At 26.0% G+C, this 25,732-nt stretch overlaps 1 protein-coding gene across 1 annotated transcript in view; it reads left to right on the top strand.

The window, feature by feature from the left end:
• Positions 1–21,489: 21,489 nt before the first annotated feature.
• Positions 21,490–25,732, top strand: part of LOC126898089 (uncharacterized) — a 7,433-nt gene continuing 3,190 nt past the window's right edge. The window contains exons 1-3 of the mRNA XM_050672038.1: positions 21,490–22,310; positions 23,510–23,801; positions 24,153–24,563. Of these exons, the coding sequence (XP_050527995.1) occupies positions 21,490–22,310; positions 23,510–23,801; positions 24,153–24,563 (1,524 nt within the window). The remainder of the gene's footprint in view (positions 22,311–23,509; positions 23,802–24,152; positions 24,564–25,732) is intronic.

The raw sequence follows: 25,732 nt of genomic DNA, 5'->3' as shown, positions 1-25,732 counted from the left end.
AAAAATTTGTCACGGGAACGAAATTATTATTTTATCACATCCTGAAGAAAAACTAACCATATTTAGTTTGAAACTATAAAATTAAATTGTAATGCCAATTTCACGAATAACACATATAAAATTGAAAGATATCCCCCCAATCCTCTTTTACTAATAAAATTCGCTTTAAGGTAATAGATTAAGTTTTTTATAGAATTAGGTATCTTGGATTCTTAAATTTGTTTCTGAAAGCCAATATCAGATCCATGTAAACCAGATAACTCGCTGAGTTAAATGTACGTTTTTTGTAGATGGTAGAGTTAAATTAAAATAATGAAATTCAAAAGTATTAATAGACTGTATATCTATTTTGATGTTAAATTATTGCTATCTATCTATAATAAAATAGCAAATGATAATCTCAATATTTAATGTCAGTAGTTCTTCAATTAATTTAACAAAATGTATATCATCTCAAATTATTATTACATATCAGTAATGAATCATAATATGTTATCGGCCCGATGCTACGAATACACAAAAAGTGAACGATTCGCAAATATACTATTCTCAATTATTGAATCGTCGAATTTTAACACGAATGAAAAATTAGCATAGTGTTCATCAATCGTTAGATCCACAGTAAAAAAAAAAGCAAAAGCCATATTAGATGTGTCGACAAGACTTATTGTATCGACAACGATTGATCCAAAAATCTTAAAATTGGTTATTAAAATATGATCTGTTTGGATATTTTACACGTTATACATTTATTTTGAAGGATGCGTGTTCAGAGAATCTAATTCTAATTCTAACTCTAATTCGAACTGCAATGCTGGTGACCATAAGGATTGAAGTTATTTATTTATTAAATCAGATGATTACACTTGTGAAACACTTGGCTTCCGAGGGAAAAAATGAAAGCTAAGAGTGAGTTGTCATTTGTGCGATTGTTACAGTTTTAGTGTACCGACACTATTGTTGGGGGGCTGGCGATGGGATGTACACGCGTCTCGTGCCTCGTTACGACGCATTATACACAGTAAATCGAATTATTCGAAAATTACAAGTGAAATAAATGGTCCGTTTGCATGTATACATGCAGTCGACCGGCTGTTTAACTTAAATAATATCGTTGGTATAAAAACACAATAAAAATGAATCAACAATAATGTAGAATACGCCCACACGCGTTTTTGTCGTTAAGTCAACGTCTCGTTAGTGGCAAAACGCCAAAACCACTATCACTTCCCACTTATTTCACAGTAGGGTCTCATCAAAACAATTTAAAGAACATGTCAAGGGTCAAGTCGCAATTACACGGCAAATAATAACAATAACGAATTTATTACAGTAAATTTTGCGACGCTTTATCGCATTTTGAACGTCAGTTATAAACGATTAATATTTTTTGAATTTTATTGTTATTAATTAATTGTTAATATTTTTAGTCAAATTTATTTTAAGAGTTTGATTGTAAAAATTACTGATATAGATGTAAACTCAAGACAATTTGTTTAACTTTAGCTCGTATCGTATCGTAACTAATTTAACAGTGTAAGCTCATTAAGTCATTAGTAAGTATTCTACTGTGATATTATGCAAATTATTTTGCATGAGGCAAGTTCAATTGTAAAATGTAGTTCCGAAGTTAAGCTATAATATTTCAATACAATAATAGTTAAAAATAGNAAGTATTCTACTGTGATATTATGCAAATTATTTTGCATGAGGCAAGTTCAATTGTAAAATGTAGTTCCGAAGTTAAGCTATAACATTTCAATACAATAACAGTTAAGAATAGTTTTTTATTACAATTGAAAAATATCAATTTAGAAATTGTGTACATCATAACGCGTCGAAAGTAAATTTTCATGAATCACATTTTTTGGAAAATGAGGTGATACTATACTACTAAAATGCCTATTTATTGAGAAATACAACATAGTCTAAACTTATTTTCAAAAAAAGTGTGATTTGTGATATTTTACCTCTGGTATACAAAACGCATGCATGCATATTTTTTATACATGACATTAGTATCGAAAAACATTGATAGCATAACAATATAACATTTTTTTTTACAACGTGGTTTTTCTATAATAATTATTCATTATAACGCTATTGGCTGAAGTTCAGTAGTATATTATTCGTTAGCCTGTAATTGACATTGTCATTGTGCTGCAATGGAATCCATCTAAATTATGACAGCATCAGGATTGAGACTCTATTGCACAATATCCGCATGCTATACGACGATGTGTACATAAATATGTGCGTATTCTGGTGTACATTACTACAGTGCAGCACGTTATGCGGAGGACGAATTATTGCTCTTGTCACGGCCTGTTCATTTGTAGATGGAGTTTTTGCTCCCATGGGATCCGTTCCAATCACGAACGAAGAAAATTGCTTATCTGTGCGTACGTTTGTAGCCCACCGAACCGATACAACGACTGGAAACACTACTGGAAGGTGTAGAATAACCAGTGTAGAAGTAGGACAATTGAGGACGTCAAAAAGAAAACTTGAATGGACAGAATGGGTATATAATAGTCATAACGTTTCTGAGAGAGAATTTTTTTAATCTCTAAACGCTCAAGAGACATTGTTGATCAAAATGCCTTTTTTCATTCTTGTCTTTCCTAAGCCATTTTGACATTCCTGTGACATTAACACTTTCAGTTTGAAAATTTAAGTTCAACTTGAGTCTTGGCTACCAACTAACTGTTTGTATAATAGTGCTATTCCCATTATAAAATATTTAAGTAAAAGGGGTATTTATTCTTGAAGGAGCTGAAAAAAAAATTATTTAACTGCATTGTATTGTGGAGTTTATTAAACTAAACAATTTTTCTCTTACAAAATAGAAAATCTCTCAATAGTCTCTGATAAAATGAATATTTTATTATTTATGAATTTCTCTATGTAAATCATAAAAAGTTAAGTGGTGGTTAGCATAAAATAATGAAAATTGTTTAAATATTAGCCATGCTAAATTACTTAAATCACCTAAAACATTAGTAATGAGAATCTATTTTGTAAAAATAAGCACAGTTTTTTTTATATAAAGAAAAAATTTATTCAAATTTTAAAGGCATCAATTTTATTTAATATGAACATTAAGACCACACCTATTCTGTAGTAATGAAAAATATTTAATAATGAGCTAATATTTTTTCAATTAAAATTATACTATATGTATGTAATATGTCGAGTAGGAATATAAAAATATGTTTAGTCGTTACGCTTTATAGTCGCATTAATACATTGCGTGTATATTTATGTAGAAACGCTCGTTTAAATGGTAATATAATACGACATATGGCAAATTACCTTGTAAAAAAACTTTGTTAAAAACAAATGTAACTGATAATAGAGATAGAATTAATCATTTAATAATCTACTTGAAATTAGCGTGTAAATACTAACTTTAAAACAATAACCATCTAGTCATTATAATTAGAACGGACTTTAAAACAACAAAAATTTTGCAATGCATGATATGATCAATTATTTATTATACAGGTCATTATTTAATGTCCTTGATATTTTTGAACTTGAACTAAATAGTACATAGAGTAAAACTTGTAATCAATATTATAGTATTTCTTCTGACTAAGTAAATGATAAGAGAGTCGTATTTCATTAAACAAATCTATACTTTTAAATTTTGGTTTTTGATAAAAGTTTTAGAATGTAAGAGCCAAAATTTTTAAATATAATTACTATATATTTCATGATTATAATTCATCAAATAAATAATAATAAACACTAATGTGTGCTGTAATAAATTAAAGCATTTATAAAGATATTTAAGTAATATTCCTGAAAAAAATTAACTCATATTTTTTAATATATATTAATTACTTATAAAGTTGTTCACTTAAAATAAATGTTGTATTTTTTTATTTGTTTGTATTACTCTTAAATAAGAGAGTGCGATAAATCTCTAGAGACAGCGGCGTAAAAATCCTGTTGGAAATATTGCTTGTTATTTGTAATTAAAAACATTTTACTTATTTTTTTTTCTAACACCCGTATTTCGATCATTTAACTTCTAAGAACTTTCTTTTTGTATTTAATTTATAGAATAAATTATAATTATTGTATAATTTATTTTTCCTAATGCTTTGATTGAAGAATAAATGTCTATTGTCGAATTAAAAGTTTTACAACAGCTTTATAATTAATTTTTATTAAGGAGGCGTGTTATTATTCGTGTAAAGTTTTTACTTTTATAATATCAATATCAAATATTTTTCAATATATCTATTACTTGTCTTATTTTCGAATGAATATGTGAATCAATTAAACATTTAAATTTTTTTTTGAAAATTTTATATTGTAGGCCATTATATCAATAATATAGTACTACAATTTAAAGTTTCTTTTGTTTAGGCATAATCAGAATAAAATTTAAATCAATTTGTTCAGTACTATCAAGTTCCAATTCACCTTGTTAATATTGATTATTAAGCTTCTAAAATTAAATAATATTTTTATATATAGATATAAAAAAAATTAGGATGAAACATTAAAAAAGTAATTAAACATTATTTTTATTTGAAATCATAGGGTATTGAGACTGTCTCATCACTTTGGGGGTAGTTTTTTTTTCTTTTCTTCAACTATTGAAATCCTAATGAAGTGTTTGTTTCCCTGTTGCACCACATAAAGGTTGTAGCAAGACTTAGTACTGATTGGAATGGTCTTCTTCTTCTCTATCATCTTTTACAAGGCGATTTGTTCAACTACCGCCTTATGTCGCCCTTGTTGTGAGAACTAGGGTTAATACTGACTCATACGTTCACCCCTCCTTCCTTTTCAGGACGGATTCTGCGAATATCTGGATCAGACAATCCTTTTCTGACTCGAGCCTGCATCAAGCTCGATGGATCCGACCTTGAACGTGATCCTTAAGCGGAGCAAAAGGTCCGGACCTCACTCTGGGGTACGGCTAAGAAATCCAACTAAAAGGCCATCTTAAGGTGGTCATTTAATCATATTCCTAGAGAAAAGCGAAAAGTAATCAAATTAATTAGTCGTCCTTAAAATACAAAGTTAATGTAAAATATTACAGATGTTATTTAATTAATACTTTTTCAACTTTTAACGAAATTAATAATAAGTTAACAGTTATTTACATATTTTCGAGTATGAATGTCAATTTTTAAATTATTGTTAAATATTAGCTGAATAAATTACTACTAATGGAGTAATTAATCCAAGAAAAATATGTATAAGGAAAATAAGTTATTATTTATATTAAAAGTTGAAAAATTGAGTAAATTTTTTGTATAGTAAAGTGGGATAACATGTAAATCTCAACATTTATTTTAAATTTCTTCAAAATTATATGTTCTTCACTTTAAACAACTTGAATGACACTGCTGTATAGAGATATACCTTTATAGTTTATCTTAATTTCTATCTTTGTCCTTCACATTTAATGGTAGATCATATGATAAACCTACTGCTGTAAAATATTAGTAATTTTACAAAATTATAACATTATTTCTTAATTTAAAAATTTTGTATTTTAATATGAATTTCTATTTTCATATCCATGACATTCTAGATTAAGTATTAAAGCATGGGGATATCTCCATTATAGAGAGTATATACGTAACTATAGTTAAGTATATAGTTAGTTATTAGTTTCAAATAAATTATTAATAAAAGAAGTGTAGGAAAAAAATCCACTTTAGTAGTGGATTGGGGAATAGCACATATATGCCCTCCCTTTTTATTTTAGTATTAGAGTAGGTGATCCGAGAAATGAATAATGAAAGGAGTTGAAGGAGTAATAATGATAGAAATTGCTATAGCGTATTCGTCTACGCAAACAATATAGTTCTGTTAGGGGAAGAAGAACTAAAAATGGTAGATTTTTTTGGCAAGTTAATGGAATCGACAAAAAAAGTGGAGGTACATCTCAACATAGAAAAATCGCATTACAAAGAAGTTAGTGGGGATCTAGGTAACATTACTATAACCGAGACCATATTAACGGGTCATTATGAGTTTAAAAAAGTGGAACAATTTAAATACCATGATACTATTGTAACACAAAAGAATAAATTTGAATAGAAATTAAATAAAGATTTAAGAAGGGAAATAAATGCTTCAAGGAGCAAAAGACTGTTTGCTTGAGCAGGCTACTCTGGAAAGATGGAATCAGAAAAGATTTCCTAAAAACTAAAGGAGGTAATAATGGAGACTTAGATTGGAAGGAAGAGTTTAACGTATTTAAAATTTTTATTGTCATCCTTTAGTTAAGAAAAACGACTAAGAATTTTTGAAATTGCTCAAATTGTTCAATACACATGATGTAATGTTATGCGTTTTTTTTTATCTGTCCATAATAATTCTCAGCTTTCACTGGACTAATATTAATGATTAATACGTCAAAAGAACACGATTAAAATCTAGTTCAACTTATAGTCACCAAATATTAGGAAAAAAACACGTAATTTTACAATTTTAGACAAATATCTACTGTAAAAATGGCGACTTTAAAATAATACTTTTTAAATATTTATATAAGATTATAAAATTCGTTTTTATACTGAATTGAACAGTTATATTATATCACTAATATGATAAATTTTTTTACTCAGCATAGGCCAAAATAGACTGCTAAATCATGTTTTTTGAGCTAATTTTAAATAATTAATTAGATTTTTTCCATCCTGTCTTTTTTTAGATTATTATTCATTTAAAAAACAAATTATTTTCTAAAAAGTTTTGTATTAAGCCCTTCGATTTTTATACGCGTTTCCATAAAAGTAACAACTATATTATAATTTTTTATAACTTCTCCGTAAAAATTACAATAGCAAATTATGAAATATCAATTTCATACTATATTTAATTACTATAATAAATATTTATTCATATATGATACTTATAAATCAAAGAGCTATTAATTAGAATATAATTAAAGAAATGGCGCATGAGTCCTGCAGGCCACCGAATCTCGGTTGGAACCCTAGCTAGGCAAAGTCCAGTCATATTATACATCTTGTAAAAATGTATTTTGCAAATTATATCGTTTTGAAAAATGATAAAAAATATACATGTGTAAATACTATTTTTATGAAAATATACACAATATTTACACTAGATATTTTTTTTTTTGCGATTATTTATTATTGTTCATTTGTTCTATCTATAAAATTGGAAAATAATTCTTGAAATATTCTTGTTTTTAAAGTTTTCCTTTCATATAGTGAATAATTAAGCGTGTAACTTTTTACTTGGTCACGATTTATTGATAATTTTTAATAAAATTAGTATTTATTGTACTGAAATAATTCTTACTTAAATATATGATTTAAGTTAAATTATTTAACTACTCATTGCTTGGAATTACGATTACTTCATACATTTTTGATTGAGAATTATGAAATGTTAAACTAGTTAACAAACTCAGTAACCTAATGATGCAAGTCGACATCAAATAAAACTGTAAAAGTATTATACAATGAACAATTTTGTGATTATAACATCTGAACGATTTGAAACTCAAAATGAAATTTGTAAAATAATTAATGTCTATACATTAATGTCATACATACAAATATAGTTTGACTTTTGAATAAATTAAAAATATTGAGTATATTGAAGAGAAACAACATTTAGAATTTAGAAAATAAGTAACAAAGCTTAGTGTTTATATAGTTTTTTGAACGTCTATATTGCCAAACTTTAAAAAAACATTTAAATACTAAAAGAAATAAGGTTTTTTATTAACTCTAAAGAATTAATTGTTTATGATTTTAATATTTATCAATTTTTCGGAATAAAATTATGTTGCTATCAACTTTTAAATTTTCTAGAGAAAAATTACGAAACAATTATTCGGTAAAATTAATTTGTCAGTTTTCTCTAGAAATTGGAAAACTTGTTAGTAATTCGTTCGAAAAGCTGACGAATATATAAACCATAGTGCAGTCAAAACAAAATTGAATAATAACATAACTTTGTGGTGGGCGGTGAAAATGATCGGAAAACTTAACTGCAAACGTTTTCGATATCTGTCACGTCGGTCTCAGGGGTGCTTACTTTTTACACTACTTGTCAGCGGGCAGCTCTAAAGTTTGCGCATGAAAAATTATTATTTCTGCATTACCATCAATGTCTCTTGGGCAATGTTCTATTTATAATATGTCGCTCATTGTATGCCTTAATTCGTCAACAAAAACAACCTTATTTATATAGTACACATTATTGTATTAGAGAATACATCTCATTTTCAAGATATATTTTTGGGGGAGGGATTCTAGATATCATTGTTGTAGACGAAAGTTTTGTAATTATTTTCTAGTAACTGTTTGTTATATACATGTGTGTATATTTATTATCACAAATTACTTTTGTGCAAACCCATGTAGAACTTGTGCCTTTCATAGGCGAAGTAAGAAGAACTACTATTCACAGTAAATTACTATATAAAATATATAAATATTAAAGATACCTTTAATAGTAATATAATGAATTTAAAAATAAAATGAGTATGTATATTGTAAATTTTTGTTACAAATTATATATTTTTTAATAATAATTTATTAGATATACTACGAGATTTTTCAGTATCGTATATTGAATCGATTCAATTCAATAAAAAATATTTGTTGTTATTGATCAGCCATTATAATAAATGTATTGGCTACTAATAAATTATTAGTAACATGAATTATTAAACATTTAAACCTATAGTCGACAGATAATTTCCAAATCGTTTGTCAGTCACACTCAAACAGAGTAATAACTTAAAACACTACTCTCAACTTATCAAGAGCAATGGCACTTATTAGGCAAGTTTTATTTAAACTTAAGGATGTAAAAGTTGCAAATGTTAGGATTGGTGCAAGAACTATGTCATCAAGAGACCCATGTGATCCCTGCAACCCATGCATGCCAAAACCAGATCCATGCAAAATACCCGATCCATGTAAACCTAAACCAGATCCATGCAGAAAAGATCCATGTAAACCAGACCCTTGCTGTCCAAAAGATGACCCTTGTAAGCCAAAACCAGATCCTTGTAAGAAACTAGATCCATGTAAAACCAATCTTTAAATACAAATGATTACAATTAAATTGTTAAATAAGAAAAATTTTACTGAAATAATTTAATTTGCAATGAAAATAAATCTAAATATTTTGCAGGACATGATTTTTGTATTACTAATATAATAATTTGAAAATTGTACTATTTATTTAAAATAGCGATGTTGATGCAAACTACTCGCCGAGTTAAATGTTCATTTTTTGTAGATTGTAGAATTAAATTAAAAAACTAAAATAATGAAATTCAAAAGTATTAATAGACTGTATATCTATTTTGATGTTAAATTATTGCTATCTATCTATAATAAAATAGCAAATGATAATCTCAATATTTAATGTCAGTAGTTCTTCAATTAATTTAACAAAATGTATATCATTAAATTATTATTATACAGGGTGGCCCACCACTCACTGACAACTTAAATAACTTTTGATCCAGTTAATATTTTTAGTTGATTTTTTTTTTAAATAATAGTTATACGTTAGGTCTATAGCTATATCTCAATAATTAATTTTTTTACATTTTATTAAAAATATTAATTATTTTTAAATTTTAAATAAAATGTAAAAAAAAAATCTAAGATAGCTATTTTGTAGAGTAGAATTTAAGAAAAATTTTAGTAAAAAAATATCTTATTAATATTCAGTAGTAAATATTCTGTAGCGTTTTGAAGTTTGTGAAAATTTGAATTTTCATGTATTATTTTACGGTATTAAACATTGAAATACGTATTGAGAAAAGGACAGAAGAAAACGCTATCTTTTCATGATTACTGTGTATACATATGATGATAATGTGTATACATTACAAACTTGGCATTAATACTATGATAAGAAATTAGATAAGGCAATTATTACTTATCTCTCTCATTCAAAAGTATATTGAAAATATATCGTTTTCTTCTGTCCTTTTCTCAATACGTATTTCAATGTTTAATACCGTAAAATAGTACATGAAAATTCAAATTTTCACAAACTTCAAAACGCTACAGAATATTTACTACTGAATATTAATAAGATATTTTTTTACTAAAATTTTTCTTAAATTCTACTCTACAAAATAGCTATCTTAGATTTTTTTTTTACATTTTATTTAAAATTTAAAAATAATTAATATTTTTAATAAAATGTAAAAAAATTAATTATTGAGATATAGCTATAGACCTAACGTATAACTATTATTTAAAAAAAAAATCAACTAAAAATATTAACTGGATCAAAAGTTATTTAAGTTGTCAGTGAGTGGTGGGCCACCCTGTATATCAGCAATGAATCATATTATGTAATTGTCCCGACGCTACGATATAAAAAATATACTACTGGAAATATACTATTCTCAATAGTTGAATAAGTTGAATTTTAACACAAATGAAAATCAGCATAGTGTCAATTAAATCCTTAGTAAAAAAAAGCAAAAGACGAGTCCTCGCATATTAGATGTGTTGATAAATCGACGAAGATTGATAAATGAATGAATTACCCTATTATCAATGCCATCTGCTCTATATTTAAATCCAAATCAAATTTAAAGTTTTTTATATACTAAACTATTTTAAATAAAGACGTTCCAATTCTTTGTCTTTTATAAGTAAGTCTATAATCATCTAATTTTTTAATGATATAATGTATATTTCTACCTACATGAGTAATGTTTGAATCAAAACAAATTTTTCAAATTGTTATATTTAAGTCTAGTATCTTTTATTTTTACTTAAAAATACATTTTTTAAAATATTTTTCAAATAAACATTTAAGCGTTTTACATGACAGTGACTTTAATTATTATTAGATATTAATTAATACTAATACAAACAATGTTTTTTCTCCACTTTACTGGAACATTACCGTACTCTAATTTTTATACATATATATTTTTAACAATAAAATGAGTACTTTCCATTTTTTTATTCTTAATTTTTAAACATTTCAAAATAGCTTTTTCTAGTCTTTATTTTGTAAAAGAATAAGTGAATTGATAAAAGATGAATAATTGTGAGTTACAAGAATTTGAATAAATAAAGTGAGATTGCATGGTGGTGAGTTCAACTTATACTGATGCATAATTATAACGTATAATATATGGCAGATCAAAATAAATAGCATTCTGAGCTATACATCGAAACCAAAAATAATGTGATAAAATAGGAAATTGATCATTCAAAACTTTATTTAATCCAATACCCATTTAATAATAAAAATAAATTTATTGACTTCCATTTGACATTCAAAATTTACTCATGAGAACTACCCTTCATAATTTTTATTTATTAGTTAAAATAATATTTAGTATGGTTTGTAAAAATAAACAAAATTTGAATTTGTTAATTTACATGAAAAAATAATTATTTAACAAAAAAACAATGAGAGTAAAATTTTTAATAGGTCGCATTATAATTTTTGATTTGCCGAAAACTTAAAATACCCCTTTTTTAAGCAATTTTATTTTTAATTTTACTAGATTAGGTACTAAGTTAGTATTTTGCATTTTTAGTCTATAATACTATTTACTAAACAATGGTTATAGTCATAAATAAAACTAATAGATTTGACCTACGATCAGAGAATCGAAAATATAAAAGAAGTTTTCAAATATATTTTGAATACAAAACCAGTTTTTCCCACGGGACATTAGGTTTGGGCTGTGTCAGGAAAAATGTAAAGTGCAAACGAAATAATATTTTCAAGCGACGATGGATTTGGTTTCTCCTTCATTTGTTTTCTTCGATCTCCGGAGGATTTGTATTCTGCGTCACCTGCTAGTTCAGTTCCGGCAGTTTCAGGTTCCCCTCAGGGAAACACATAAGGTCAATTTGTGGATTTCTGCCTACGGTGCGGTCATTCTGTCATTCTATGTTTTGTGAATATATGAATATATTTAGTGGGTACTTGTCTAAGATGATTTTTCTGCTTTAACCCTTGATCAACTATTTCTTATTATTCCGTTATCCAAATAAACCATCACTGACCTAAAAAATGTTGATTTTCTTTAAAACTATTAGTTTTATTTGCAAATTGTCATTTTATTAGTTATTTAGCTAAACATTAAAATAAATAAAAATATCTCAGTAATTTATTTTTACATTGTTATAATGCAACAAAATTGAAATATAAATGGTAAACTTATATATTATTAAAAAAAAGCATCCGAGTTAGCGTTCAAATAAATCAGAAATAATTTGTGGTTATTACATAAAATATATTACGATGATGATTTGAGACTACTTTAGGATCATTTTAATGTTGTTTATAAATTGATTCCTCAGGGGAGTATATGGCTTGCATATACTAATTGTATAGCGAACCTAGGGCCCCGAGCTTCACTGGCGGAAAGTCTTAGGCAGACGATTCTAGTGTTCCGACCAACTCACGGAATAAGGAACAAACTCTGAAAACCAACGGTCAAAAGGGTGGATGAGTAGCAAGAGAAGAACAATCGCATGTCCTGCAGATGAGAAATCATCTTCAAAGGTCTACTATCGACCATGAGGACGCAGAAAGCAACAGGGAAACAACTGTATTAAAGATCTTTATGATATTCCTAATTAATTAGTTGTTACTAACTAGATGAAGTACAATGAATTTTATCTTGGAACTCATGAACTGTGCGTCTTTTGTTTCACTAAAGAATTTGGCGTCAAACAGAGAGGAATGGCTTCAACAACAAGGCATTGCCTTTAATAAATGATAATGATAAATTGATTGAGTTTAAAATAAAATTATGGTGAATAATAGACACCACTAAATTGAGGGAAGAAACAATATTATATATAGAAATATTACTATAATAATCTATATACATATACGTATTTGTGTTTTTAAATAAAAATGATGTATTATAATATTTACGAAGACAAGTGTCATAAAAATATTTTATTATAGCCTTCAACCATACAATACGAGTTTATAAGGGTAACTTTCTTATCTGTTTACATTTTTTTAATGTCAGTTTGTGGTTGTAAACCCATTGAAAAAGTTAGAATTTTGTATAAGTTGAAACTTATTCTGACAAAATTCAAGAATGCCGATTTTTACAAAAATTTTATATTTCCTCATTATACGATTTATTTGTTTAAAATAAACTATTGTATCACGTTAATATGTTGAAAAATTGTTATAAAACAAATTGTCCTTTAATTCTTACGGCGAGAAATTGTAATGAAATAGTCACCAAAACTAAAAAATATGCAGATAAAGAGGGTCTTGAAGGACATAGAGTAAACGTTCCGTATAAACGGAATTTCGACAAAACTTAATGGACTCACAGTACAAGATCAACGAAGCGTTAAAGTTGATTCATAGAGAATGAAATTGGAACGAAATGTCATTTGCATTTTAATTGGATGTATCAAATTACATCATTGCTTAGGTTTCGGGAGGCGAATATAGCAAACCTGCATCTTTCTGTGCGTAATACTAATTCAAGCTTAAATATATCTACTGTAGTGTAATTATGAACACATATATTAAATATCACAAATACTCAAGGTAATCCGTTTATCATAAACCACTCCTAAAATAAATACAATATTATAAAAAAATATTTTTATTAGTTTTGTATATCTTTTGATTTATCAGCTAATAATTACTTTTTAGAATCATTGTAACTAAAAAGAATATCAAATTTATTTCTGTAAATGGACACACACATATTTAACTATCTTATAGAAAATAATCTAATTAAGAAAATGACTGGTCAATTACAACTTTTAGACCAGTATTTCAGAAGTTATTAACAATTTAAAGTAATTATTAGAGATGAGAAAAGGGTGCTCTTATTTTTATCCCGAGTCATTTTTCAATCATACTTATTGTCCCACCTAGGTATGAAAATGATAATATCTTCCAAAGTACTAGTCCAAAAGATGTTATCGATCATTTCTTAATTAGATTACTCTATATTTTGAAATATAATTAAAATGTATGTTACCATTAAAAAAAATAAAGTATATTATAATTGTAAATCTTGGTCAATATTCTCTTACATGGGATCTGCAGCAAATAATTAAATATTTTTTCCTTAAAACTTTTTTTTTTTCATATTATCCTAAATGATGAACATTGTTTTTAAATGATTTAAAATATTTTACTCCGGAATAAGTATTAGTTATTTTATTTATTAGTTATTTCTAGACAGCCTTAAATGTTGAAGAAGTGTAATAGTATTTATTCAGGTATAATAGTCATATATTTGATGAACAGTTCTAAAAATTATTGTGGCCTTCATTCATGAACAGCCCTAAATATGCCGAACAGAGTGTATAACCGTAATTTTATTTATTTAAGTATAATATCCTTAGTCTTTGTATAAAGATTTTGAACTTTATCGTGCCCTACACCCATAGACAGCCATAAATGTGCCGATCAGAGTGCAGAAGCATAATATTGTAATAAGTAATAATTATTATAGAAGTAGTACTCTATGCTCGTGCATCCGCCAGTCTTTGAGTTTGGGTAGAGAGTAATATTGACCCACTAAACAATGATTTACAAAATTATTTTGGAGTGTATATCCAGTACTAGAGCATAGTACTTATATTAATACCAACACTATTCTAGTATATAAGTACAATAGGAACCTACATCTTGGAGATATTTTCTGCATGTGTATTTGCCAGTCTTACGGCTATAATCTGCCTTTTACTTAATAAATAAGCAATTGACGTATTAAAAGGTGTATTGTAATATGATAAACGAGATAAACTGTGTTCACGACAGCAAAGACTATGCTGAGAAACGCTGGGCCACCATAGTCCTGTTAATTTTACTTTGAATATAGATAGACATATTCTTCTAATTTTATTTTGACAAGTTCAGAGTGAGTTTTAAGAATATCGATATTGACTATAGGTAATTTATCGGAGATATTATTAGTAAAAACTTAGTATTATATGAAAATAATTTGAAAATTAAATAAAAATGATGGTAAATCATAAAATACACAGATTCCATTAGATTTTTTTGAAGTGCGTATTTTATAAATGACATATATTATCGAGGTAATAAAAGTGGAAATTGATGGTTAAGATCTAATTTGTATATAAATATAATTAATCGAAATAAATGTTTAACAAATAAATAACAACATCGGTTAATACCTTAATACAAAATCAATTAAAATAATTATGAAAGAAAAGAAAGGTAAGTGCGAATATTTTTTATACGCTTTACCCCTTAAAACTTTATGTAATAAACAAGAATAGAAAAAGGTAAGATAATTTTATTGAGTCGCTTATATTATTAAGGTTAGGCTTTAATATTTACATCAACCCCCAATTTCCTAATAATAATCCCCATATCTCTGCAATTACTTTTTAAATTTTGTTTATTAATAAAATATGGTTTTTATATTGTATTACGAAAAAAAATCATATTTATTTAAAATTAACAGTAAGTTATTTTTCAATAAAGTTAAATTTCCTTGGTTGTGGCACCAAACCAATTGTTACATTAATTAAATTTTAAATTAAGTTCACTTTTTCTCTATTTTTAACATTTTTTTATTTAAAGTGAAAACTAAAATTTGTTACAACATATAATATTTTTCATTATTCCTCATAAAATTATACATGTACTAAGTTAGTTTCACCTCAATGTTAATAATTCTTTGGAACTTTTGTACACTTATGTTTTAATTTGAATAACAACTTATATTTAGAAGTGTACAATTATATAAATTTATTATAGTGGTTTGTAACATTTTACTTAAGAATTGAGATTAAACTTGAAAGTTGTGTTTTCTTAAGCACAAACTTTGGTTTATATTAATTTTCTTAAATTTTTACAGGTTTTTTTATGTTTGATTAAGCTAGAACAATTTTAAATTATTAACTATGCAATTTTTATGATGTATAATTTATATATATTGTATGAATATATTTCAATGTTATTTTAATATACATATTTTCTCAAACGGCTACAAAAATTGAGTATATATGACAAATATTTGTTTTATTCTTATTAAAAAGAAAATTTTCTTAGATAAAATTTTTTTATTGTTTTGTGTTTTAATTATTCTTTTTATTAGAAAATAAATACTAAAAAAAGCAAATGCAAAAAAAATTGTTTAACATACAAGTACACTAACTATGCTTTGTGGTTCTCTATTAATATTATTGGGTCTATTATTTTTCTCCTTTAATATTTTTCAAGGAATATCAAAAGTCACATAAAAATATTTATGATAGTATCAAAGTTGGTATTTTGTTTTATCTCAAAAATAGTCTCTTTAACCTTCTCCATTTCATCTGACGTTATGTACTCCGCGTGCAATTCAGTGTTTTAACTTACGTATATTATCATCAAACCATCACACGCTGTTTGAGATTTATGACTTTAGTATTAACTTTTGTTTAATCTTTAAACTAACCACTATCATAAATGCTGTTTTTTCTTCGCATTAGTTGATATCAGTGTTTTAAAAAAATGCTTTATTACTCAATCCCGGTAGATACAATACTATAATTTTATTCCATATTAGAAAAGAGATATTGATATCTATTGAGACATTTTATAATGTCTTTACTATGTACTAAAAAAATTAACAGTTGAGAAAAAATGCATGATTATTAAATTATAGTTTAAAATATCTGTGTAACAGTGTTGTGATTATTGACCAAAGAGATCAGTTTTAGAATTTTGGATTAGAGGTAGAATACTCATTGTTCCCTAGAGTGATGGGGTCTTTTAATGAATGATTGGCAATTTTCCAAACCACTTGGTGGTTTTCCCTAAGTTTATAGAACCCAGAAAGTCCTTTATACTGTTTATATTAACAGATTGACGTTGAAACATAAACATTTGTATTTGAACCTTAATATTAAAATTTTATGGGATGTTTTTTTAAACTATGGCTTATGCAATATCTTTACAAGTATACTACATATTATATTTTTTTCACTTCAATAATTAATAATACCTTACTATCTATGAATTTCTCCATATCCTTTAAAATTGATTCAATTTTGTTTATTAAATAAAAATATAATATGTTTTCGATTAAATTAGTAGTTGGTTGAACACATATGCTTTGATTTAAAAATAAGAGTTGAAACAATTTTAAGGGAGACCGAAGCGGGATAGGACCATTTTTTTCTTTTTTTTTATCATACAGCATAAGACACTATTAACTTCTGAGGAGAAAAAAATGATAATATGTTTTATAACGATAATAATTATAGTATATAATATTTATTACATATAAGTAAAGGTTTACCAAAAGTTATATTAAAACTTTTATTAAGTACTAAGCTATTTTTATGTTGTTATAATGTAACTTATGATAATTGGTAACATTTAAATGTTTATATTTACAACTGTGATTTTTAAAATTATAAAATATTCCAAGGGAGTTTTCAAGTACATCCTTTTATCAAAATGTATTTATTGATATACTGTTAATTTTGGTGAGCTGGAATATTATGGTTAAAATACAGTATTTTACACAAGTTAGTGAATAATATGTTTGTAGAAACTGGATGACAGGATGAAATAATGGTAGCATAAAGTTTCTCTAACTCAGAGTGATACGATAGAAAGGGCTTGTAAATACTGTTACAATCCTTATTAATCTAATGAACAACTTATGTTCTCCCATCACAACGATTTTCCAACGAATTGTGACAAGAAGCTCAATGAAATGTGTCTCTTGGGATTAACGGTCGTCTTACCTTTCATTCTTGACATACAGCTTTCGTATTACCCCTTGTTCAACAAATATACACAAAGACGTCAACTCGTTGACTTATAAAAAATAATTTTACTTAATTAATTAAGTNAAGAAGCTCAATGAAATGTGTCTCTTGGGATTAACGGTCGTCTTACCTTTCATTCTTGACATACAGCTTTCGTATTACCCCTTTTTCAACAAATATACACAAAGACGTCAACTCGTTGACTTATAAAAAATAATTTTACTTAATTAATTAAGTAAAAAAAAACACATCATAGTAAAAAATTTGTGTAAAAAGATATATTATGTTAACTACAAATATTATTACTGTGGATATGGAATGATTAATTTATAACACAAGTTTTCCATACATTTATACAAAGTTTAAAAATTATAATTTCTATGTGTTAGCTTATAACTAAAAGTTGTCAAATTAACTATTTATCTTTACTCTAATAGTTAATGGCATAACAATATGTAAATTTTAAAAGGAGAATATAGACATAAAAAATTTTCACTGCCTACTCCAAACGTTAAAAAATGATTATCATCACAAATTAGAACGATGTTACTCAGAATTTATAAAACACTTTCATATTTCATTGAGAATTACTTGATGAACTTACATTCATAAATATAATCTAAGTTAACATGTAATTTGAATAGTAATAATAGTTATTTTTTTTTTTGAAATATAGAACAAATAATAAGTTCGAAATAATAATTTATTATGGCCAGTGTTAACCATATCTATTAAACAACTAAAACTTAGTCAATTGTATAGAATAATATGAAACTATTGTTTGTTTATAATGTACTTGTGTGATAACTACTAACTTTATTGTTCAAAGTAAGTAGAGAAGATTTGCCGTAGATTTACGGTGTAATAATTGGTATACATCTCATATAACCGTTAAATTTGTTATATTATTATAGATAAATAGCATAGTTAAGTTAATGTAATTAATAATATTTTCATAGAATAGACTTGTGTACTATATCTATTCCTTAACACATACATCTTTTATAGTGGTAATGTTTTAGGGAAAACAGAGATATTCCCAATATTATTCCATTGCTGATATTAGGAACATAAATATATGATAAGATACATAAATAACACTAATATGTAATAATCAAAATACTGATTATAAACAACATATCACTTAAAATATATTTTTTTAAAAATAAATTATATCACCCTTTAGTTAAATAATTTTTTTTTAAAATTTATTTCAAATTAATTTTTTTAACACGGGACTGTTATTGTTATTTTATTTAAGAGGTTACATAATAAAATAAAATATAATTATTATTATATGATAATAAGTTTTTTTTTTAATTTAAAAGTCCACGAAGTAATTAAATTTGCTTTTAAATTATTTTCTTGTTATTGGGAATGAGAGATGGTATTTACCGATCCATTTTAGTACTTTTAGAGGGCAAAAAAAAAAATACTGTGTGAGTCAACGTTGACCATGATGTTGGGGAAAACAAAAAATATGGCTTCAAATAGTGTTCTGTTGTAACAGGGGCAAAAGGATATAATGATCACAAGTTGTATATATATATATATATATATTGTGGGCCACCCTACATCTCCATTCTCTATCGCCTCCAAACAACCTTACCCACTCTTTCCTTCCTATGCCTTTTTACTTTAATTTTTTGTTCTATTTTCCAGATTCCCATGAGACAACGCTCGGCGGTAGTGGTGTACAGGCAAGTTCTGCCTCGACGCTTCGATTAATAAGCAAAATGTACTCTCACTCACTACTACTACCATTACTTCTGTACCCCTTACACTAGCGTCGCGTTTCACGTTTGTACACTACTGAATGTCAAGGGGTTTGTTTTTTTGTCGGTATAAACAATAAATGTCCAATTTGGTATGATGATCATCATGATCTTTTTAACAATATAAGTCGAATTAAAATGTGTTACAAAAATTTATTTGCTAAAAGTCCAAAACAAACATTATACATATTAAGTATTAAGTATCCTTGAACATTGTAAAAATAAAGATTTAATTATTACATTCACGAACTGTTTAAATATTAATACTTCTTATGAAAAAGAGTCACAAAAAGACAATGTTTAATCATTATCTCTAAACACACACGGACACCTCATTGAAAACAAATATTACTTCACAATTAATTATATCAACTTGTTTAAGACATTTTTGAAGTATTTCTGTGTAAATCTTACCAACTTTTAAAATTATGATAGTTCCAGAATTTTATTGAACTGAATTATCCTTCTTCTTTTTTTCTCATCAAGTAACTTTTAAATTATTTTCTTCTTTTATAACTCATTAATAATAAATATATCAGTATTTTTTAGAAATTATACGATGTCCCAATTTTTTGATTATTGTAAACTTAAGTGGACACATGTATGAAAATATATCTCATGGCTACTAATTAATTTTACACAAAATATCTATTATAGAAGCCAGAAATCTAATTTCATCTGACAATAACAATATTAATACAATAATGTTACCTTTTATCAACAATAAATAATCTGCAACTAGAATAATAAACTGTAAATTAACTAAAGTAGTACATTTTTCGAACGTTAATCATTCAATTTACTAACTAAACCCAAATTTTGTGAAGTTTTTTTCACATACAAAATTTCAACAGTTTTTAGTTAAAATAGTTTTAACTTATGATATTAATTAGTCGTTGAAATTAATATTTAAATTAATATACGGTTGGAAATAATGTTTTTTTTTTTATTTCACTTCAGAATGAACAATTGAGTTACTAAATTGTAAATCACGAAATAAATAGTTTAAAATTAAATAAATGAGCTTCTAATTTGAATAAGTTAAATTTATTTATTTCAATATTACTAAAATATTTTAAGGCCAAATCAATAGAACATCCTTTATTATTTTGTAAATAGATTATAGGTTTGAAATAGATTCAAAAAATATTCATGAGTAAAATATGTATGGAAATATTACAAAGATTTTTTATTAATACTATATCTTTCCTATATTTAACAAATATTTCAATACAAAGGTCACCATAAAACACCTAATATTCTAGTATCATTTAATAATACTCAATTCGAATAATATTTTTTTAATCAGTTCTTACAAAAAAAAAATGTATTTATCGTTGTTTTATTTAATATAAACTTAATCTTTTGATGTATATAGTGATTTATCAAATATGCTACTTCATATTTTTTTTTTGTCAAATGATTGATTTTCATAACAATGAATTTCACAAAGTATTACTTATTTTTATGAATCATTGTAGTTATGATGTTTATTGTAAATAAAAAAAAGTAATAATAGGGAAATTTTGAATAGTAACTTTTAAAAGTTAATCAGCAGTCTTTTATTATTACAATTTTAAAACCTCTTACAATTATACAAAATAATTTTAATTTGACATGTAACATCCGAAAGTTATATCCAAAAACAATAGTAAAAAATAATAATATTTAAAAATGAGCTAAATTTTTATCGTGGTTCATAAAAATGAATAAAATCATTGTTTCATAAAAAATTGTAGAGTGGTATAATCTATGAGTCACACTTATGTATAAAAAGTTCGTAAATAAAAATACTTGCATTTATAAATTTTAATCAAAAAAATTAAATTATTGAATACTATTAGTTGTTCAATTACTAGGTGACCTAATAAATTAATAAAAACTAAAAATGCATACAGAAAATAATATTTCAAATTGTTTCTATAGTACAACTTAGAGATCAATATCGAACTTGATTACTTATCACGATGCCAAAAATGAACGATTATTCAATATTGAGAAAAGCAAATGACCATCGATGGACAGTTCAAGCAAAGCGTACGGCCGTCAAAATGGCTGCAGAAGTAGGAAAAAAGATGACAGAAGTAAAATTAAAAGGTAGTTTGAAGTTAGCGGAAGCCGAAGAAAAACGTTTGAGCGAGTTAAAAAATACTGTTAAAGCATTGAATCGCATAAAAGTTAATGTAAATCGTCAATCTGAGTTGGTCATTGGTTTACCAGAAACTAACCACAATACCGCTCAATACAAAATGTTTGAATCAATGAAAGTAGATGAAATAGAAAAAAAATTATTGAAAAACTTAAATCAGAAACAAGAAAAGTTAATGGATATTAAAAATCGAGTGAAAGAAAAAACATTGCGTATAAATCAGTTAAGAAATTCTGTATTGTTAGAACGACGTAAATACAATGATCACGTTAAAGGACTTCAAAAGGTACACCGGACTCAAGTTATGCCAACAAATGGAAGTGGTGATTGGTCAGCATCCGTAGACAAAAAAATCGATGCCTTGAGATTAATTAATCATGAAATGTCTTCAATATGTGACTTGGCTATCGACAATTTGAATATGATGGATTCTCTTAATGAACAACTTAAAAATGATGTTCAAGAACAAGCGGCAATCGTTATCAAAATCCTAACATATGGCACGTGTGCTCAAATTGATGTTTCTGAATTCAATCAGAGTTATATTAAGGCCAAAAAGACAGATTTGGAAATTGCTGAAAAGATAAATTCAAAAAAGAAACGTATAAATAAAAAAACTGCAATGCTTGAGTTAAACAGGTTTGTAGTTTCTAATAAAAAAAAAACGGGGTTTTTTTTCCTAAAATATACTGTATAATTTATCGATGACCACATAAACAAAACATTAAACAGTTAATTTTTTTTAACGATAGGAAGTAATATAGTTGACAAGTCAATAAATTTAATAATATCAACAAATAAATAAGATGAAAAAGTTTACCTTATTCAATTTTATCAATTTAAATAAAAATAATAATAATAATAAGCACAGTGGGGTCGTGGCATAGTTGGGTTCAGTATGGATGATATCTGACAGTGATTAAAATCACTATCATAAAAAACGCTTCGATGCAAATCTGTAGATAGTGTTTAATTAAAAAAAAAAAAATTGTTAAAATAGCATATTTTTAATATGGTAGCCATTTGCACATAGAAGATAGGTCGTCGGGACAAATGTTTTTTTTTTCATTTTATATTACATAAAATAAGCTTTAATTTGATATTTGTTTAAAGGACGCAGTATTTCCCGAACATTTTCAAAAATTAAGTTGAAAAAGATCTATGTTTTTTACAATATTTCAAGTTTTGGTCGCCCCCTGCTCATTAGGAGGTTACGTGATAGATTTTCAAAAAAATGATATCAAATGAAAGGTAGATATCTAACGTTTTAGTATAAAAAAAAATTATGTTGATTTGTTGATTTTTCAAAAAGTTATGGAAGTTTTAAGAAAAAAAAATAAAAACATTTCGAAAATTAGCAATTTTTAAATTTGTAATTTTTTTGGATATTTCCCCCATTTGCGGGGAACGAGGGAATTTTTTTCAATTTTTAAGGGTAATGTCTTCAACTAGATACGATTTGTGATCTTTTGACGTATTTTTGAAAGAAATCGGTCCAGTGAGAGCTGAGAAAAAGTGGCAACAGAAAAAAAAAAAAAAAAAAAAAACATATCATAGTAAAATTAATACCTTCTCAGCTTCACATCGAAGCTAAAAAATGACAAAAAAAAATTTTTTATTTTGTAAAATCATTAAATTTATTAATGAATGTCATGTTTTTTTTTTTTTACTATTCAATATGTAAATGGCTCTAATTTAAAAAGTATTACATATATAACAAAAATATCGATAAATTTTACAGCATTTAGTATTGGGGGGACGGCTGATGGTAACGTTGACGTTTATCGTTAGCTACACAGAGTGAAATACGGTGTTCGATAGAAAATTATGTAAAAAAGGAACCTGTTGATAGACGAACAGGAACGATTATTATCGACTGAAAATGAAGGAAAATTTCAGCTTACATACAGCTATTTGGATGGGAATGAAACTAAAGTTAATACATCTGACACTGAATTGGTTACTCAATTGATTGAAAATGGTGAGATTGACCGAGAAATGAATCCACCTGACTCTATTACAAATAAATCAGAGAGTAATTCTCAGTCTCATTCACAATCTCAGTCACTACTTAATGATAGTGTAACTATTAATTCCGATGGACTTCCGTTTACTTATCCAGATCACAAGGTAGTTATTTATTGCTATAGATATGAATAAAATTGTATTAAATAATTTAATTAGGATGAGGAAGGTTTATTTAACACGTCAAATATTTCTTAAAAGTTTTGAAAAATCTATTTATTTATTTATCTTGGTAAATTAAAAAAAAAATTATACCTTGTATAGTTATCAATATGTCAAAAAAAAAAAATTTAACAACAACCTTCTTGTCTTTTATTGTATTGTATCTGTAAACTAAAATTAACTTTTTATAGACTTATTTTGTAATATTATTAAATAATAATGTGTTCAATGTCCTTGAAGCAATGCTTTAACATCAAAAATTGTTATCGTATTACAAAAGAACTTTATTAACAGGTAAATGTATATCGATTAGATGGAGAGAAATTATCTAGAGAAATAGCCGCTGCTGAGTATGTTTGTGAAGCATTGGGTTTTGAAAACACAACAGATGTGTTAGAATACATTAAAAAAATAAAGAATATGGAAATACGCTTAAAAAATATGATTATACAACGACAACTCTGCACTACTCTTGCAGCAGAAAGATACGAATGCATGACTAAATTAGAAATAGAACGGCTTATGTGTGAACCAGAATCACATAAAACTTTGGACAAAAATTTTGAATATTTAAACCAAGCAGGTTTAGACGTACAAAAAAGTCAAGTTCTAGAAATTCAAACTAAAATCAATGATTACGAATCTCTTTTCAACGAGCTATTTTTTTTGTTAGATCACTTAGGAGCAAAGCTCGATAGATGTCAGGTAAGAATTTTGTTTTTATATTTTAATTTTTTTTTTTGTAGAAATAAATCAAATTTCAATTGGTTTATGATTGTCAATTAACATATGTTGAATATTGATATTTAGAATAATTCTTCATCAATATAAATTTTTCAAATGCTAAAACAATAAATTTAATACGTATTAACTATTAAGGTTATTGCGAAAAAAAATTCGAAAAATACCTTTTTTTTCTATTGATTTTAAATTAAATATTTTTTCTTGATTTTTCTATATTGTTTTATTCAACATACATCGCCAGAAAAGGTATAAGTAAGTATATCTGAAATGTTTATATTTAAAACTTCAGAGTATAATTTTCAATAATTATCATAGAACTTAATGATTGACATACTAGTAAAATTGTTCTGTTTATGTATAAGAGAAAAAGAGAAAATCAAGTCAGATTAAAAATGAAAATTGATTCAAATTTCATCTAAAACATACAAAAGAATTTCTTAATTACGTCTTATTTCATATAATTTAAAATATTAATAATAATAAGAACTTTTTTTTTATTAAAGTCTCATATTTTCTTAAGCACTATATAATTTTAATAACAAATATTAATTCCATCCGCCTTCATGTCTTTTAAAATTGAATCATCATTAACTAGCATATGTGTAGGAAAATTATCTAATTAATAAAATGGATGATTTATAACAACTTATGAACATTTATTTCAGAAGATAAAAATAAGTCAATATTTAGGTGGGAGTAGAAAGGCGGTTGAAAAATGTCTAATGACAAAAATAGACATACTTACTTTCCACCAATAGTATATATTAGCTTCGATGCGAAGCTGAGAAGGTATTAATTTTACATAGATGTGTTTTTTTTTTTTATTTTTTTTATGTCTGTTGCCACTTTTTCTCAGCTCTCACTGGACCGATTTCTTTCAAAAGTACGTCAAAAGATCTCAAATCGTATCTAGTTCGAGACATTACCTTTAAAAATTGAANGTCAAAAGATCACAAATCGTATCTAGTTGAAGACATTACCCTTAAAAATTGAAAAAAATTCCCTCGTTTCCCGAAAATGGGGGAAATATCCAAAAAAATTACAAATTTAAAAATCGGTAAATTTTTTTATTTTTTCAATTTTAGCTTCGATGCGAAGCGGAGAAGGTATTAATTTTACTATGATGTGTT

Source organism: Daktulosphaira vitifoliae, unplaced genomic scaffold, assembly GCF_025091365.1.
Source record: "Daktulosphaira vitifoliae isolate Bord-2020 unplaced genomic scaffold, ASM2509136v1 Scaffold_2, whole genome shotgun sequence".
NCBI lineage: Eukaryota > Metazoa > Arthropoda > Insecta > Hemiptera > Phylloxeridae > Daktulosphaira > Daktulosphaira vitifoliae.
The sequence above is the reverse complement of the archived record's forward strand: the minus strand, read 5'-3'. Positions and strand labels throughout refer to the sequence as shown.